Source organism: Melospiza georgiana, chromosome 9 (assembly GCF_028018845.1).
Source record: "Melospiza georgiana isolate bMelGeo1 chromosome 9, bMelGeo1.pri, whole genome shotgun sequence".
In the NCBI taxonomy this organism is placed as follows: Eukaryota; Metazoa; Chordata; class Aves; order Passeriformes; family Passerellidae; genus Melospiza; species Melospiza georgiana.
The window spans coordinates 15,498,922-15,518,863 of NC_080438.1; the positions used below are offsets into that span (position 1 = coordinate 15,498,922).

The 19,942-nt window shown below is 37.2% G+C and overlaps 1 protein-coding gene across 2 annotated transcripts in view; it reads right to left on the reverse strand.

The window, feature by feature from the left end:
- Window positions 1-9,084: 9,084 nt before the first annotated feature.
- Window positions 9,085-19,942, reverse strand: part of BTBD8 (BTB domain containing 8) — a 31,115-nt gene continuing 20,257 nt past the window's right edge. For both annotated transcript variants that reach the window (XM_058030669.1, XM_058030670.1), the window contains 6 exons: window positions 17,369-17,430; window positions 16,046-16,670; window positions 15,646-15,736; window positions 14,936-15,075; window positions 11,543-13,864; window positions 9,085-10,199 (listed from right to left, as the gene is read on the reverse strand). In XM_058030669.1, coding sequence (XP_057886652.1) covers window positions 9,730-10,199; window positions 11,543-13,864; window positions 14,936-15,075; window positions 15,646-15,736; window positions 16,046-16,670; window positions 17,369-17,430 — 3,710 coding nt within the window. In that variant the 3' untranslated portion in view covers window positions 9,085-9,729. The remainder of the gene's footprint in view (window positions 10,200-11,542; window positions 13,865-14,935; window positions 15,076-15,645; window positions 15,737-16,045; window positions 16,671-17,368; window positions 17,431-19,942) is intronic.

Consider the following 19,942-nt stretch of genomic DNA (forward strand, 5'->3'; position numbering starts at 1 on the left):
TTTCTTTCAGTGGTCTAATAGCTCTGCAGTGAGGTGTCTCTTCTGAAAAGTTTGGGAAAAGAGAGACCACAAATATTTCCCGCCAGTTAACGAGGTGAGATGTGTGAAGCACAGGGATACATTAAAGAGCTGATTAAAAACCAGCGGAGCGCCGCCAGCAGCGGGAGGAGGCCGAGAGGTTCCCCTCAGCCTTTGTGCCAGCAGCTCCCGATGCCAGCCTCAGCCTGGCCCTTCCCCGCCCCGAACCCGTCCTGGGGCAGCGCTGGAGCCCCGGCAGGAGCGAGAGGAGGCCGGGACCCCCTCAGCCTTTGTGCCAGCTGCTCCCCATGCCAGCCTCAGCCTGGCCCTTCCCCGCCCGAACCTGTCATGGGGCAGCGCTGGAGCCCCGCGGCGCCTGCGGGAGGGGGCAAAGCAAAGGGGCAGCCGGGCGGCGGGGAGGGAGCGGGGCCCGCTGTCAGCCTCGCACCTCGGCCTCACCCTCAGGCCTCAGCTCTCAAACCTCAGCCTCACGCCTCAGCCCTCAGGAGCAGCCCCGCGACGCCGGAACCGCGGCTCCGGGGAATGCTCGCCATGGGCGGCCAGTTCTGCAGCTGTTTGTGGGTAAGAACAGGACAAGTTATTTTCTATAGAAGTTATAGAAACGTAGAAGTTTCACAGGACAAAAATGCAAAAGCAAGGGACTGTTGTATTGCGCTAAATCAGGCATGATTTCTTACAAGAGGCCGCGCCACTTTCAGTGACAAAGAAATACTGAATGTGTTGAAGTTTCTTTTTTAATCATGTAAAGGGAAATAACCCTTCCACATGGTCAGGAAGAGCTGGGATGCTGAACCATTAAAAGCACTGGTACCCAGCTCTGCTCTTTAGCCAGGCATGAGTCTGGATTCTCATACTGTCTTCTGAAACTGGTATTTTTACCAAAACCCAGATATTTTAGTAAAAGCTTTTTCTTTTTAATCACTTTTAAAGCATTTTAAAATAGAAGAAACTAACCTCATTTATGTATTTTTAGAATGTAATTACAAAGAAATACAAATACTGGATTTAGGCTCCTGATAGATACCTTTTTTCCCTGGTAGCCACTTACTGTGCATGAAGTTGGACACTCCCACCCAAACTCAGAATATCACTTGAGAAGCATCAAAGTACAATGATGGATAAGTGTGGGACAGTGAGAAAAACCCAAATCTTAACAGAAAATACTTCCTATCAGTATTTTGCCTCCAGTTGTTATACATTTACTCAGGTATATTATGCATGTTAATTACAGTTGACAAATATTTATACCAGAAAGTATTTCTGCTTGTCACTTGCATTTGACAGTAGCTGGTTTTTGAAATAAAAATAGGGCTTGTTCTGAGACAGAAGGTTCTCAGCAGAATGGACCCTGCACTGTCTCCTGTGTAAGGGCTGCCCTGGCCTTATGCTTGTCTGGGACGTGCCCAAGGGACAATTCTGATAGAAGTTTGTTCTGCAAGACCATTTGAATATTTCACGACTTGGCTTTCTCTTTTTTTTTTTTTTTTTTTGAGCCTGAATGTCAGAACACTAATTAAGTAGAGGTCAGACTCAAAAGAAAATATATTTTTCTGAATTGTGTGTTCTTCAGAGCATTCTTCTCTGCAGAAGGTTCCTTTCCCAAAAGGGACTTCTGAGGAAAGCTATCTGATGAGCTGAAGTTATTTGCCTACTTACTGTTACCTCTGCTGTGACCATTTCTGATATTTGGCTAGTCTTAGCTTTAAATCTCACAAGCATTTCCTTCCCCATACCTACATGGTGCATTTCACATAAAGGTGAAGTTGCAGGAGAGAGAAAGAACAGGGCTGAGTCTGGCAGCATATCACATATTTCCTGGAAGCAGAGTACAGGACTCCACTTAGGCAAGAATAGAAAGATCTTGTAATTAGAACTCCCCTATGATGAAGATAATGGCATAAGCATTTGAATGAATAACTAATTTATGACAAGGCAAAATCTATAATCCAATTAGTGTTTCTCTATGTTCTCCTGGCCCATATCCTGTATGTTCTACATCAGCTCTATTGTTTGGTTTTGTGAGACTGTTACATAGGTATCTTCCTCTATGTATTTTTATATGAAAACTGATTGTCTATCTTCACACTCATATCAACTGTCCTGTTCTCTGAGGACACAGTCAAAGAAAAATCAGTATTTTCTTTTAAAGGAGAAAAACAAGTGAAGGTCCACTAAAGATGGAAAAGGAAAGTAATTTTTTTTTTGCCGTTTACGGAGCACAAATAAAAATTCATGTCAGCATTCCACAAGTTGAATGAAATACAGTGACTCAGCATTTAACTTACACATAGGATTTATTATTTTCTGTCATACAGAAATCAACTAAGAACCTTGAGTATGTAGCATGAGGAAGAAGAGTTGTGGGACTATGCAACCATACAGATATTCTTGAAACAGAACACTATGTTGACAAAAATTCATTTCAAAATAGGATTACTTAGGCCCCAGCTCATTATCTAGGTGTGGAAAGCAAGCAGGTGGGAATCATGCAAGCATTTGGTTGAGAGCTTAACACCCTCCCCTTCCCTCCACAGGACTGAACGGTCAAAATATGCCAGGACCAGAAAGCCATGGACTACAGGTAGTGACTCAAACCTTTCTTCATATGCATCCCATTATACATATATTGGATTAATCTTGGTTACTAGATAATCCAGATACACAATAATCTTGGTTACATGATAATCCAGAAAATAGAGAATTTTTTCTCTACAGATACAGGAGGAGATTTTATTATAGGCAGGAAGTTTGATTTATAGGTGGGTTTCTTGTTTGTGGATATTTCCTCATTTTATGAAAGTCACAAAAAGCTTTTACACTACCTACGCTGAATCTGGCATGTACACAGAGTTTGTCCTCTCTGTACTGATCTTAAGCACACTGATATAACTCTACTGGCAGGATGTCATGCCACACTTGAAAAATGGTTATTAAAAAAAAAGTGAAGAATGAAAATTACTTCATTAAGCACAACAGTGAGAAAATGGCAAGAATTCCTACATTAAGGATTGCATAGGTGAGGATATTGTAGGTTAAAGTAAGTTGGTGAGATCAGTCTCAAAAATGTTTTATATATTTAAGGTACATGGGCCAAAATTTTTACTCCAGTAACTAGTCTCTCTGTCTAGACACATAAATAATGTGATCTTCATAAATGTGCATCTGATAGCACTCACACTGACTTAGGTGGGAGCTCAGAAAGAGTAGTCACTGTCATTGAGTGCATAAATACAAAGTATGATGGACTACCTGGGTAATTGGGCTGAGTCCCAAATTTGTGCATGTGAACCTGTGTTCAGGTTCACCAGAATACACACTCTAGTCCAGTTAACAGTCACAATCTCTAAGTGTACAAACCCTATTTTGACCATCAGTGTCCTTGATAAATGTATCTAGTGACTGATTTATAGTCAGCCCCTCCAGATACTGAGGTTTGAGTTACTGAAGACATGTATTCATATTTTACAGAACTTACGTTGCATGTAATGCAAAAAGTTAGGTTCTTAGAACCTTGATTTCTCTAACTGGACAATCTTCTGAGCCATCATTTAAGGAGAACAGGGAAGGAATTTAATGGAATTCCATTATTAATTATTTCATATTTTAACTGCATCTAGATGGTTCATCAGGATTAGAACCTCATTAAGTTGAGTACTGTATAAAAACACAAGTGTGCACAGTGCCTGCCCCCAGTGTCAGCTCCATTACCCTCTCTGAAAAGAGAATGTTAAGCTGAAAGCCAATCTGCAGATGTGGCTGTGGATTCACTTCTGTGTTTGCAGAACAGTGGCTTAATGGAGTGCAGATTGCAAAGAGAAGTATGAAAGGAAGGTCAAATGCAAGAAACAGGTGTGTGTGCATGCCTGCTCTGTATAGCTTCTACTGGTTTTAGTTATCAAATATAAAAAACCAAATTTGTAAAAAAATTACCAAACTCAGTATTTTTCCCCAGCTGATATCCAGTTCTTAGATAAATCACTTTTCTCTGTTACAGGATTAGCTTCTTTAAACACACAGTAGTTGTCAGTGGGAAGAAGTAAAGTTTTAAATTAGCTAAAGAAGACATTTCAAAGTTGAACATTTAAGCTTATTTAAAAAAAATAGCATATAGCTTTTGTTTGAGAGAGAAAAATGAAAATCAGTATGGATTTTCTGCAAGAGATGAAAGCTTCTAATTATATTTGATTTCAGATCTAAAAGCCCATTTCCAGAGAATCATCTGTTGTAATAAGGCTGCAATACTTCTCATTTTATCTTTTGTCCTCAGTTCCTCTGTAGTCCTGGCAAGAATGTCATCCATCAATGGAAAAATGTTAAATCACCCCAGTCATGAAATATTAACAGAATGCATACAATTATGACTCCTAAATTGAAGTCTTTCTAGCTGTAATTTGTCATACCTACAATTGTACAATGTTATTAGTAGAATAAAACTAGAAAACTACAAAATATATCTGTTGGAAAAATAGCATTTCTAGTACATGCATTATTATAGACAGGTCCTGAGCCTCATTCAGCTGAGGTCAACAAGAGGGTTTCTTTGACATTAGTGAAAGCAAAACAATGAATTCCTAAATATCTTGGTTCTCAGCAACAGATGAATAACATAAGAGCAGTTTTTAATTCCTTCATGCAAAGGTTTAGGATTTCTGGAGCAAAGTAGAATTAGCATGCTACTTACTATTTTCCAGATGGCAGTAATGTATATTGAAATATACATAAAATAGTCTCCTACAGTATGTACCTACAACAGGTATGTGAGTTTTTTTTTTTTTAAATCATATTCCCTGAACAAACTGATAGACAATGCTAGGGGAACACATCCTAGGGACAGTCTTTGGGAGAAACATAGGAAGTTCTCTAGTCCTAGTTCTTCCAAAATAATAATAAAATTTGCCATCTCAAAACTTGAGTACAATTTTGAAATAATTAAAAACCTTAAAAAGTATGTTAGAAGATTATTAAACATGTACAGTTCAATCACATATCATCCAGAACTTAAAAATATTGCAAGCTAGCTATATTTCTTGTACTCAATTATTAATATTTTCCAATGACACAAAAAGTAGTTTTATTATAATGAGAATAGTTTAATATCAAATATCTGTTTCCCATGAGCATTGTGTTTCTGCCTGCTGTCTTTATTACCATTTTATATGCTGTGGATCTTGATGAGGCCCTGAGAACCCCATCTAAGTTTGAAGTTACCTGTGCTTTTAGTAGCAGGTTGGACTACAGACCTTTAGAGGTCAGTTCAAGCCTACATTTTCCTGTATTGCTATGATTTTTCTGTAATTCTTTGATTCTGGAAGAAGCTTTTCTAAGGGAAAAACTGAAGAATTTATTAAGTGTCCTTTCCATTACCCCTATACCACAAAGCAGATGTCTGGGTTTTTATGCACTTATCTGATCACTTGTAGCAGTCCAGACTGGCTGCTGATCTCATTTCATGCTTACTTATCTCTTCTGATCTTCACTGTATGTCTCAGCCCCTGCATTTCTTTTGCTACACTACATCAACATGGTATAATCTCATTATTAACTGGTCTGCTTTTCTAACTGTTGTTTCTCTCCTAGTGGTTAGGCTCTGTTTCCTTCCTGCAGTTCTGTCAGGCTCTACCAAGCTGCTGTCTGTTGCCTTTGGCTCTGTGGGCCAATCTCTCATTTTGACCATAGCCCCTAGGAACACTTTCCTAATCTACCTCAAAACTGGCATTTTATACTCATCTGCCTTGTGGGCTGTGTTCAGTGAAGCCAGTGGTGCAGTTTTCCTTAAATCCTCTCATCCTCATTTGACTCCTGCCTCCATCTTTTCATTTCCTCTGCTTCCCTAAGTTTTTTTTTTAATAGGTTATTGGAAGAACTCCCCCCTCCTGCCTTTCCTGTACAGTTCCAAGTGCCTGGCCTTCCCTTTTTTGCCTACAGTACGTCTGTTGGTGACTTGCTCCACAATAATAATATTAGCTGTTATCTTTATGTAAAAACTCTGCAGAGCTGCTTCTCCAGTCCAGATTAGACTCTTAACTTTCCAAGTGAAAAAAAAGTAATTATGCTTACAGATACCACTTCTGGAGGTCTAGTCTTTTTTTAAACTTAAACTTTTAAACTTAAACTGAACATACATGCAAAACATCTTTCCTTATTTTTCATTTTCATGACATGTCATTCAAGGTAGGCCAAATCAGGGTCATTATCTGAGACTGATTGCCAAGTCCTCTCCTTTAAATTTCACTGATAGTTTACTAAATGTGTGTTGCTCTCTGTAGGATACAGCCATCTTTGCCCATTCACAGAACTATCTCAGGTAAGCACCTGTTAACTGCAGCCTGGTCTTCTCAGGCTCTGACAAAGCAATTTCACTGCTCCTATTCCAATTATTACTGCCAGGGGAGTATTCTGACTGTGCCATCTTTTTGGTTTCCTCACTGACACCCCTCCACTGTTTGCTCAGATGTATCTGTCTACCTTATCTTTGCTTTAGAGGTCTTTCAGGACCTCATAATCACTATTCACTTGGAGCCCCTGGCACCACCTCTGTTTCTCTATCAAGTTTTCAAACAAACCTTTATGCATTCTCTCCTGTTTTGGAGAAGAGGTGAATACAGGGATAAAGTCACTGCCAGGAGGTATGAGAAGGACTCCAGAGAACTCAGGTGACTGATACTATTAAACAAATAGCTACATGCACCAGGTTTAAAGCTTGGGCATTCCCTTGAATGAGGTCAGGGTCAAACAGTTTAGGCAGCAGATAAGGCTGGTCAGGATTATACATTCTTCCAGCTCCCTTGTTATCCAACCTTCAAATCTCACCCTAAAGTTTCCCCTTCTCATATTGCACACAGGAGAAAAAATGACTATTTAAACTGATGATGTGCTGAAACCATTGCTAATCAGCTAGACAAATATTGACACTCTCATTTTACTTTTCCATTCATGTGCATTTTTTTTTGTCTTTTGTCTTATCTTGGATTCTAACCACTCTGTGGGCAGTCTTTGTTTTTGCTCTTTGTTTGTACAATGTCTAGCCAGTGGGATGCTGGTCTGATTAAGCCTCACAGGCGCTCTAGTAACGCGAATTAAAAACAATACCACGTTCTATTCCTGCTGCTCCTGCAGACACTCTCTGCCTGTGGGAAGCTGAATTCTATGGCTGCCTCTGTACCAACTGAACAATACCCTATCCTCATCAGCGGGCTGCTGCAAAACTGGTAAAGGAATTGCAACAACAGCATTGGGGACCTGAAGAGAGAAGCTAATTTAAAGAAAATTAGCAAATAAAAAAAGTAAATGCAAAGACAAAAACCACAATTAAAAAAACTCTATATGTGATTGTATTTCATACAATACACTTGAAATTTTGTGTCAATTTTCAGTGTCACTTTATCAATTCAGTAAAAAGTTAAAAATATGGGCAAAGTGAAAAATAGACAAAAGGATCCCTTCTTTCACTTTCTGTCACTTTTCCTTTCCATCACTTCATCTTGTTTAATGTGAGAATGCCCACTGTCAGCTTTAAAATCCTGATGATACTTGATTAAACTTTTTGGTAGACAACTTTTACTTTAATGCTTTACACAGACATTAAAAACCACTATTCCTTGGCCTTCTGTAAGAGCTTCTCTTGAGCTTCATATTTTACTATGGCCAGTATTATAGTTCTCTATTTTATCCAAAAGATTATCACCTACTGATGTACCTTGTAAATGGTGAAGGTGAAAAATAGGTTTTCTTGATGTTTTGCACTTCTAAAGGTGGTTCTAACTCCCTCAATATGAAGACTGGGTTAAATGCAGAGTATTACATTTATAATATTTGGAATTACAATATCTCAGACTATTCATCCTGCTGTTAAAAGAGCAGATAAAAGATTTTTATGATGAGACTTACATCTTCCTTCCATGAGTTTAGAGTCTTCCACTGACATAAAAAGAAAGGAAGGTTTTCCTTTTTTTCCCTTACCTTGATATTAAAGAACAAGATAAATTTCTTCCTCCATTTATTTTGAGAATAAAACATTACTTTTACTTATGTATCAGAAATTCAACAAAGTGCCTTGCTAGATAAATTATTTTGCCTCAAAGATCTTTATTCTGTCAAATCCAAAGTCATAACTTCTTGAATCATACACTAGGACAAGTTCATATTTCTGCAGAACTGAGTTTCTGACTATGAACAAAAAGAAATGAAGTTTGTCAAGTTAAGGTGCACTGCTGGAATTGTGCAAAAGCTTGCAGATCTGAAGTGTTATCAGTGGTTACAGTCAGCTTAAGTTTAGTACTTCTACAGTTTCAACCAGAATAGAATGTTAGTTAGCCTTTTACTCCTGTATGGCACTCACTCCTGAAGGCACTTCTGTTAATGACTAAGAGGAGGTAGAATACTTCCTTTTGAGATTTTAAGTTGTGTGAAAAACAAGCACTACTGTTTCCATAATGCAGATATCTTAAGGGGGTCCAACCTCTGCAGGGAACAAAGCCCTGTATGTTTCAGGAGTTCTGACTAGAGAAGAATTACAAGAAGTTTCTCACTCCTTCCTCCTCTGTCAATCAGAAAAGACAATAATCAGTCCTATCCACACCCAAAGAGCCAAAAGCAGCAAAATTATCTGTATATCCTATTTCACTCTGAATCAAAAGAAAGGTTATTGTGACATTTAGTCTCAATTTATAAAAGCTACACTAGAGATAATAACAAAGATGCAATAATCCTATTACCACTCCCAAAAATGTGGCATCTATGAAAACACACAAAACCAAATTCCTGAGAATCTTGCTATACTTCAGCATGAGAACATGCAACTGTAATTAATTAATGCCTGAAGGTAATTCTAGTTAGCATCAGACTTCAGATGTAACACTGACCACAACTTCAGATTCAGAGGTACTTTTGGAAACATCAGACATGCTGTTTCTTAGAGCAGGAGCAACATTCTACCAACTCCTTTGAATTCATGCACTATGCCATTTAAAATATTTACTTAAATATGTGCATTTTCATGAAAGAAACAGTGGTCTTCGTACAGCACAGACCCTGTGAAGTCTTAGATTTGAAGAAAAGGCAATTAAAAAAATTTATTGGAAACTTCTAAACAAAACAAACCAAAATACAAAAAATTAAATCTGGAAGAAACAGATGAAACAAGCTACTCATATTAACAAGGTCCAAGGCAGATTCAGATTGAAACATTTTCTTTGAATATAAGTATGTTTTTCTGTCATTTAAAGTAGTGTTGGCACACATCACCTTTTGACACAACCATTCTGAATCTTTATTGTTGTAAAATGAAGTCACCATATTGGAGGGGAGAAGGAGAGGAATAGGTCTACTATAGTGCATTCGTCTTTAAATTTTTGATCAATGAGAACATTAAATGTCAAAAAAGAAGATAAAAGGGAGGGAAGAAACCCAGACTTTTCCTTCATGTTATCTAGTTTTTCTAACAATTCTAGAAAATACATGCTCAAGTTCATTTTTAGAAAAGACATACATTTAAGTCTTGAAAAATTATTGTACTTGTGATTAAATCTAGATGATAAGTTAACATATTTACCTCAATTTATCAGAAAGATTGCCTCAGTATCAAGAATTGCTCGTTCTTGACTGATGCAGTATTTCATTAAGGTATGGAAACAACTCATCAAAAATAGATTTGGGAAATGGGTTGGAGTTCAGTTGCAAAGAGCTGAAACCTTAATGATGGGTTTCCAGTTCAAGAATTGTCCATTCCCCTTGAGGGGACGAGCAGTCTTCAGATGAAAAGCTCGCCACTGTAATGCTTGTTGAGGAGTCGTCAAGTGGAGACATGAGCTCAGTCCACCTGCTGAATGTGTCAGCCTGGGAGGTACCCTGAGGATTGGAACCATCTCGTGCCAGAAACAGTGTCTGATTGATAAGACATTGTGCTAAGTTAAGGTCTTCAGGAACAGAGTTTTTGAAATCTATATGTGAGTTATGCTCAGATAGCAATTGCCTGAGTAGAGTCCAGTCCTGTTCTGCAAACGGTTGATCTTCAAGATCCATCTCTAGATCTGCTGTTTCTGAATCCATCCTCTGCTCAATTGCTTCTCCAACATCCATCTCATATATTGGAGAAAGGGTTTTTGAAGGCCGATGTTCATACATGCAGGTTTGTGCCATTGTGTCATAATCATCTATGTCTCCTGAAATAATTCACAATACTGTACAATGTAAAAATTGTAGATGATCCTCCCCTCAGGGCTGTGTAGAGCAAAATTTAATTCATTCAGGAAGGACAATCCAATCAGGTTAAAAAAGGGGGGATGGAGGGTTATACAAAATTGACAAAATTTGAGGCATTTATTACCTATATAAAAACAAAGTATGATTTATAAATTAAGTTAAAGCAGCAATCACCACTGGTAATTAACAATAACCTCCATAATTAAGTTTCTGATACAGAAAATGACAATGTAAATATACACTTAATGCACATGAAATTTCTCATTTACTACATAAATTAAATTTAGACCAGGAGGTGCATAGAGGGAATTAATAGAGAATGATTACTGAATGGTGACTTAAGCTATGTCAGCTTAGTAGAGAATTAAAACCAAAATTGTTTATCCACAGGCTTATTTCTACACTGCACATGCAAGGGCAGCTGCAGGCAAGGGCAAGCAAACTTAAAAAAAATAGTACAACTTTTAATGTCTTCTTGTTCTGTGGTCTGGCTGAACATAGACCATCATCAGTGTTTCATTACTCTTGAATACACAATAGTTGTAATCAACACTATTGCATATTTTTGATGGGATAAACAGACTGAATTATTGATATAAAGAAGACAAAACACAAAACTAGACAGGTATTCATCTAGCTACATGAAACAAGTTAGAACTTTTTTTGTATATAAGCATGAGTTCTAAGTATAATCTCTCTTTAGGAAATAAGCTTTTACTGGTAAAATTTAGAATTTTAGACATCTCATAAGCTCTAAAGCGGAGTTCAAACCTACTCCCACTGGTGTATATGGCAAATATTCAGTTATATTCAGTGGGAGAATGATCCAAATTTGTATATAATATATAAATAAATAAATTACAACAATAATGCATATAGCTGTTCAGGTAAACAGTTCAGTGCGCTTTAGTTAAGGTTATTACTTTAGTTATTGCACATCCCATTCAGACATACTATATGTTGTCAAGCAGACAAAACAAATACTAAGATTCCATCAAAAGCTGATGCTGTCAATGTTAGATTGGATCAAAAATAACTGAAGTACAGACAACTGCATCCAATCTTTCTTTTAGCATTACAGGAAATCTCTTTTCTTGTAGTCAAGTTTCTCATTGAACAGCAGGGTATTGACGGATATTTCAAACAGACAAGCATTCTCTACCCAAGTTAAACACTTAAAAATATTTAAATACTGTTTCAGCCAAAATTACTTCAGTTCAGGATTCAATCCCAGACAAATTGCCAAAGCTTTCCCTATTAATTTGGTTTTGAATGACTGAATGTTTCTATTTCTGTACATTACCTGGAAGTAAATCAGTATTATCGCATTCAGTAGTTGCTGGTTGACTGTCTCTCACTTGACTTTCCTGAGTCAGCACCTGATTCTTACTGGCTTCTACAGGTTTTGCAGAGCTGCTCTTTTGCACATCAGAATTAGTTTCTCTCTGCTGAAGATCTAGATGACATGGTCTTTCTTGAGACTTTGCATCATTGTCTAAGTACTTATTGCACTGGTGAAATTCAGTAGCCATGTCATTCTTGATATTTACTTGCTGGTTTTCTCCTGGATGTGGACTACCTGCTGAATGTACTTTCTCTGAGCAGTTTTGTTCAGTCATTGAAGCACCTTGATTCTCCTTCCCTGGGATTTCAGCACCCTGAAGATGCAGGACAGAACTTCCACTTTTATCTGATCTATTGTCTCTGTCCTTTTGCTGTTTGCCATCCAGGAATCCCTCTTCAGTTTCCAATGAGTATCTTGAATGAATAAAATGGTGCTCTTGAGAAACACTGTCAAATACTTCTGAAGGGGTAAGAGACTCTATTGAGTGCTGACGTGAAGTGTGAGTTTCCGCTTTATCGTCGGCTCCCAATTCTTCACATTCATCTACTGAAAGTAAAACAGATCGTTTGAAATTTTTAGTTTTAGAAAACTCCTGACTTGCAGTATCATTTTCTGTTGCATCCTCAAAAGCTAAATTATCAATTCCTTGGAACTGTTGAGTAGGAACATTTGATGGAGGAAAGCTTTCCGCAACGTTCTCTGCTTCAGATCTGTCATCTTCCGTTTCATCGGCAGAAGAAGAAACTTGGTCTGCTTCCTGAGTAAACTGAGCATTTCCAAAAGTAGAACTTTTGCTTTCTCTGGTTATGGTCCGTGAACTGTCTTGATGGGACCAAATTTTTCTTGGTATTTCATCATCACTTGTTGAATTAACACGAAAGAGATCAGAACCCTCTTTTTTCATTTTCACTTCTATTCTTAGGCTGCTATCATAAATTTTTAATTCCTCAGGTGTACTTGTGTCACTGCTGCTTCTTCCAAGAAAATCATGACATAGCATAGTGCTGCACTTAGAAATCCCTCTTTCATTGGATCCCTCATCGTCCTGAGAGCCTCCAGCATCATAATCTTCTGATCTAGGTTTTATATCATCAGAGGATGTGGTTGCACTGCCAGTGTCTGATTCAGGGCTCTCTTTTGGATCTACAGCACCAGTACTCCAATGGTCCACAAAGGGAATTTCTGCATTTTCATGGTTTTCTGGCATTTCCATAGGCTCTATAAGCTCTGTGTAATTAGGTGAATATTTTTCTGTTATTTGTTCTGTGGAACATTCTGAAGCATCGTCTAAATCTGCTGTAACTGATTTATATTCAGTCAAGGCTGATGTATCACACAGTTCATCAACTGTAAGAAATCCTTCCACATGGATCTGAGAAGATGATATCTCATCCTCTTTATTGGTTACTTGGGAAAAGCTTGACAAAGCACTTTCACCATAGTTATGACCTGTTTCAGAGTTTATTTTATCACTCTGTTCATTACAGACTTTTGCTGCTTTTGAATCTTTCACCAGTTCTCCTAAAACAATAGCCTTTTGATTGGTTTCCCTGGAAAAGTCTGAATATCCATCAGTGGAAGACTGTGCATGACAGTGAAATTCAGCTGTATTGTCATCTTTCTCTGGATCTTCAGTCTTTCTAATTCCAGTCTGATTGCCACAGATTTGTCTAGTTTCCATGTCATTTTGTATTGAAACATTCAGTTTATAAACAGTTTCTTCTGCAATTTGAGGAGAAGATTCGGATTGTATTTTGTATTGCACAGTTTCAGAAGAATCTAGTAATTTTTGTTTATTGGATTGACAGGACTCCAGCAATTTATTGTCACTGCTACTTTCTGTGGCAGATTTTAAAGATTCATTTGCAGAATAACATTCATCATTGTCATGAAGTTGACCTGCCACAGCATCAGCCGTGTTTTTCTCAAGTTTCTGTCCTGAACCTCTGTGCTCAGAAGTGTGCATATTCTTCTGGACAACAGGAGAATCACTCCTTGAGTGCTTTTGGGCAGAGGACTGAGATTTTAATACAGCTGATTTCTGTTTCGGGTCTTTACTATTCGTATTCTCAGCATTCTTTGATGGAGCCAGAGTCTTAGGTGTTATTTTTGAAGTGGCTTTTGTTACAGGTGTTTGTGATTGTTTAGTACTCTTCTTCTTAGCTGAAGGATGCTTTTCTGGGAGTGTTGTCTGAACCAGGTTTTGTAACACATTTTTTTCTTCGTTATGTTTTGGAGACATTCCTGATTTCAGTGAATTTGGTGACTCCCCCTGAGGTCCTAACAAACAGTAAAAAAGACTATAAAGGTTGTATGTGCCAGTCACAGTATATTCACCAATTTTATGTTAATGTTTGTTTATGTTAAGAAACAAGTTACTCAACTTTTAATGCAACTAAGAGATTTAAAGCTTGTTATAGAATTAAGATTTGAAATAACAAATAATAGACAAAAAATACTGTCTTGGCACCTTTAAAGCAGTTCATAGAATATACATACAGGAATCACTTCAGCCTGTAACTAAAGCAGCCATCCCTAAAGTAGAAAGCAGCAGCTCTCTAATAATGCATACAAACACTACACAGCAGCTTAGCACAGGAAGTAATGAGTACTGTATTCAATTTATATTGTATAGGAAATGAACAGAGGCAGAAAATAATTACATTAGTTATAATGGGATTAGAACACCAGAGTTAATGTCCCTGCTCAGTCAGAAAATACTGCAAGATCTTTAATGACCACAAATTGACAGAACCTGTGTCTTCTACATCACAGTGCATTTAAGATAATAAAACTTGAATATTTGAGCTCCATCCTTAACACCTTGTATCCTTCTAAACCAGTGTTTCCTCTCTGTGTTCTATAGTGGCATTTCCTACCCCTGCTATCAGTAGCTGTTGAAATTAAGTATTTGTTTGGGGCCAGTATCAGCCCCAAACAAATAGTGCTACTGACAGGGGGAGACAGGAAAACACCTAATTAGGGAGGCATAAAGCAGTCTGCAGCCCAGATCTTTGAGGCTTATTACAGATGCACAACCTACAGAATTTCTGTTGAGCTCAGTCATGGTTCCAAATGCAGAAGTGCAGGGGATCAGCAAATGGAAGCCTCTGCAATGCAGATTAAACAAGCAGAAGAAAACACCGACTGGCAGTGAAAAGCGTCTTTTAAGTATTTTGAAGTTGACACATTAATTTGCATTTTACAGTTTAGGATTGTCACCAAAGTGAAATATGGAAAAAACCCAGAATTCTCCAGAAGATTTTTCCAAAGACTTGCGCAAAAAACCAAACAAACCTCAAAGCTTTGCATAATAGTGGCAGATCATTGAACTGCTGTGTGAAACTTTACCTTGGTTCTTGGGAGAATTGGTAGGTGTGTTTTGAGTCTTCTGCTGTGCTGCAGAACTCATACTCACATTCCCTTTTTTCTTCGGTACAGCTTGTACATTTTGATCATTACACCCTTTTCCTGTTGGTTTTTTTGTCAGACTGCAAAACAATCATTACATCCATTATTTCCAGGCTTAGATCTAGCACGGTTTAAGTATGTTTAAACAAGAAATATACGTGTTTCAATATGCACACATATATAAACATTGAAAATGCAACCTAAAAAGTAAACTTTTTGAAATAAAAACTAAATATATATCTATATTGTCAGTTTATATACAAACATGTATATATAATGACCCATTTCACAATGTCATTTCAACTGTCTTCTGTCCAGTTCAATTTAAACTATTCCAGAAATGGTAAGTTTACAACACCTTGTGTAGTCATTAAGTGTTCCAGTATGCAGAATTCTGAATGACCTATAACAATTTAAAAATTATTAACATGCAACAGTCCAACACAAAAGCCAAACCAGTTTTATCTTTACAGCAATGTTGCCAATAGCTAACTCAAATTATTTTGCAAATAACATCCTATACACAACCATTCTCAGAATAAAAAAAAACATCTAATGGTAAGCTTAATAGTTCACCTGAAACCTTTCTTCCCAAACTTATACACATCTATGCACACATCTATGTAGCAGCATATTGCTTTGTAACATACCTGCTTGTTGTGGCATTAGCCTCAAGCTCCGTCTTTTTTTTTTTGGTGGTGACTCCATTTGATACCTTCACAGATACCTTTGTTTTCACTACTGTAGAGTGAATTCAAAGTTAATTACAGAGGGAATGCACTGCACATAAGTACCAAAAAAAATCTAATATATGAAGATCAGTTATTGAGAAGACCATATATGCATATATGCTAAAATTGTAAAATGTTTACTGTTTTAGGTGGCTATTAATTGACCAAAAAGTCAGTTTATACTCATTTACAGGGTAAGAATGTAACTCTTAGCAATTTATAGCAGACTGTCTTAGAGCTTCCCTGGCTGGTTTTCAGTGTATGACCAGCCTGAGACCAATCAGAAGAGGACTTTAAAGAAAGAATTATAAAAAATTACCAGTCTGTTTTTTCCCTTCCTCTGTTGATTTATCCTCTTTGGGTTCCTCTGTCTGTTCACCTGCATTCTGGATATCCGTGTTTGAATTTGCTGACTTGCTGGAAGCTGCTGCCACAGTCACCAAGGAGGGAGATTCCTTCCCTGTGGTTTTTTTCAATGGCTTTGTTTTGTTCTGCATGCTTGAGGTTACTGTCAGCACTTTAGGTCTGGCACCTGCAACTTTTCCTTCATGGTTCCTTAGTCCTTTGCTGCTTCCTGAATTTTTTTGTCCACTTGCAGATGATGTCTTTTCTATATCTTGCTTGGTAAGCATGCTTTCAGCCTTCACATTTCCATTATTTTCTATTTTTGTCTTTATAACAGCTCTAGCCTTTGGCAAAGCAGCTTTTTCCCCAGGTTTGGAATCCTTAGTAATCTTGGAAACTAATTTTTTGCCGTCTTTCCCCTTTACATCCTCATGCTTTGAAGTCTTATTAACAGTGTTTCTATTGGTGGATGCATGTCCAGATGCTCCTAATCCATCAGATTTCATTTTATCCTGATTAGTGGAAGAATCTCCCCAACCTTTCTTGCCGTGTTGTGCCCGGGAAGTATTCCTTATGCCAACAGATGTACTTTTATTTAGCTAGGGAAAAAAATGACATCAGAAAAAAAACCAAACAAAACATACTTGTAATGTATGATTTTACAGGATGATTTTAACCATTACCAAACAGTGTATCCACACAGAAATGTCAATATTGATTCTCTCAGGTAAAGAGGAACTCAAACATGGAGAATTAAGTGCATGAAAGGGAATCTTTGTGATACCAGTGTCATTGCAATGTATGCAAGACTGTCAAATCATGCGAAACCCATACTGGTTTTTTACAAATTAATAGTGTAGTTTTGAGTGTGAGTTTCAATAGAAGAGTTGTTGAGGGCACTAATAAAAATTTTTCAGAGCAGGGAGTGTAACAGGCTCAGTGGTGTGGTGGCTTGTGATAATAGCAGAGATTCATTAGCTCAGTAGCAAAACATTTGCTCTGGGAAACAGACGAGTTTCATTATGTAGCAAGAGAGGAATGTGAGGTTCTGAACACAAATTCCTGCCTTTTATTTGAGCTTATCTGTTTGAAAATGTCGCAGAACACAGTCTAAGTCCTAAGATGTTTCCAGTAGTCATTACTGATTCTGCAGAAACAGTTTACAAGAAAATACAGATTTTTCAAAACATAGTTCCATTAAACAATATGGAAAATAAGTATCAATTTAAACAAATAATGAAAATGGTTTAGTTTGCAATTATCTGAATGTTTTAAATGTTTGGATATAAATGTTTACCTGAGAACTGGTGAATACAGGTTTTTTGCCAAGTCTTCGGTCATCACCCTTGTCAAATGCAGCTGTAAAAGGAATAAGCAGTTTCTTCACTGTTTGGCAGGAAAGGAGGGGGACAGAAATCAAGCCAGCCTACTCAGTTAACATCATGTGAAAGCAGAAAGCACTTCTTTGGGTCCTGATTTACTCTAGAAAGGCTAATTTTGGTGACATGGCAAATGTTAAGTGGAAATACATGGCTTTATGTTTAGAACAAAAAATGTGGGATCTACAATGACATCACATGGCCATAAGCAAGTTACTTAACTCTTCTGTTTCCCATGTCCATAGTCAGACTTTTGTTTATTCAAGCTCAATTCATTTATAGCTAGCGGTGCACTGAGACCTTTAAAAGTGTACAAAATTTACAAAAAGATATTTCAAATTTAGAGTACTAACAGCTTTTAAGTGTGTTGTTAATTATAAGGTATTTATTTATACTATATAAAGAAAAGATTAATTACATTGAAGTAAATTATATTAGTTTTCAAAATTGGCAAAGCCAATATACCTAAATGTACACAGTAAGGTCATAGTGCCTCTTTAGACAGCATGCAGAGTAATGTCATGAGAATTATCCCTGTGATTGTCATGTGGAGTTTTCAGGCAGTGAATGCCTTTTTTTCCATCTGATATACTATGGGAGGAAAGCAGTTTTCAACAAAGCTTTTGAATCAATTGCACTTGTAGAACACAAAAGGGATATTTATAGACACTGTACAGACCCAGAATCGATAGGTTTCATTTATGTCTGTATTCATATTTCAACTGGAAAAAAGGTTTTGCAAAAAATATATTAAAAAATGTAGGCATTCAGTGCCTCATGTTCTGAGGTACTATACATGGAAACATTTTTTTAATGTATAATACAAAAATTCTGCTGAATTCTTGCTGAAGATACTAAAAATAATTTTTATGTAAGTCTCTAAAAATCACACAAAAGGTATGCTGAAAATGGCACCCCAGGGATCTAATCCTTTTTCTAGCAATGACTCTGCATATTAATACATACCAATATATTAAGACAAAATCCTTATAAACTTGTGCCTAAGAAAACACAAGACAGGCTGTAAATGAAAAAACCACAATATCATCTCTCTTACTTTGGCATTTTCCCTCCTCTATTTTAGCCTTCTAAAGCTATATAGGCTAAATTTCTAGGAGCAAAGCCACCATCAGAAATCTTTAAGATGAAAGTTGATCTAAGTTATCCTACATGCATTTCACCTGAAGATTAAAATTTGTCTAGCAATATTGTACGATTGCTTGCCTGTAACTAAAACCAGATAATTAATGCAAACATTTCAGCCTTTTTATATATAAAACATATGCAACTTTAGTCAGAATTTAACCTAAAAGAAAACAAAACAATTTTTGGCAATATGGAGTTTGGAAAATTAAGACACACCTTGATTTTAAATATTTCTTTCTATTGAAAGCACTAATGTAAAGTAGCCAAAGCATCTTTCACAATAGGGACACAAGCATCTTAAAATTAAACCACGCCAAATGAGAACAACCCACCCTTTTTTTTAAAGGCAACTCCTCTGCTTCTGAAGGATTTTATAATCAAGAAGCAATCCTATCCCTGTTCTACAGAGTAGTATGAGATATTACTTGACTACATTCCTAAATCGTGCTTAGAAAGACTGTCACTGCATCTTTCAGCATGTAATTGTAGAATAAAATTTGCATCTACCTCTAGGTATATAATTATGAAATTGCTACTAATGTCTTTAAGGATATAAAAAGGTTCACATCTCCTTTGAATCAAAAGTGATTTGAATTCAGAGCAGTATTTAACATTCTTTTCTTTTACAACACTGTACCGTCAAAGCTAATATTAAACCAGAACCTGAACTCCATCATCAGTTCCACATCCTCAGAATACTCGTGTACTTCAAAACAAAGGAGCATTCAGAACAAAAACTCCCTTTTGCTGGAAGTGCTGTCTGTTCAAATGTTGAGAGCACACCATGCAGCTCCTTGGGGGCTCTCTGCAGCAGCACACACCAGATCACAATGCCAGCCAGCCGAGCAGCCCAGCTCTCTGCATTTGCTCCCAGTGCAGGACGAGCATTATGCAAGAGACGAGCAATATTTATACATCATGGAGAAAGCGATAAAGGACAGAAACAGAGTGCAGGGAATGGATAATCTGCTTTGGGCAAATTTAATTCATCCACAGCTCTTATCTCCTTAAAAATGAGGCAGATCAGGTTTTTAATCCTACTGCAGTGTTTTCAGTAATTTAGAGTAGCTGTAAATAAGAATAGAATGCATCTACATGATGGTGGAGGGGTTCTATCATATATATTCCTAACAAGAAAAGCAGGGAGGACTCTTCACAGAAAATGACCTACTGATTCCCATGTTTGAAACTACCTAAGCATGCCATCATGCTTCTATTCTAAAACACCACTTCAAAACACAAAGCAGCACAAATTTTGCTTCAATTTGTATCAGGCTCCACAATTCCATCTGCATTGTATCCACTGAACAGATTGCTAAAAAATTCTAATGCCGTTTGATGCCAGA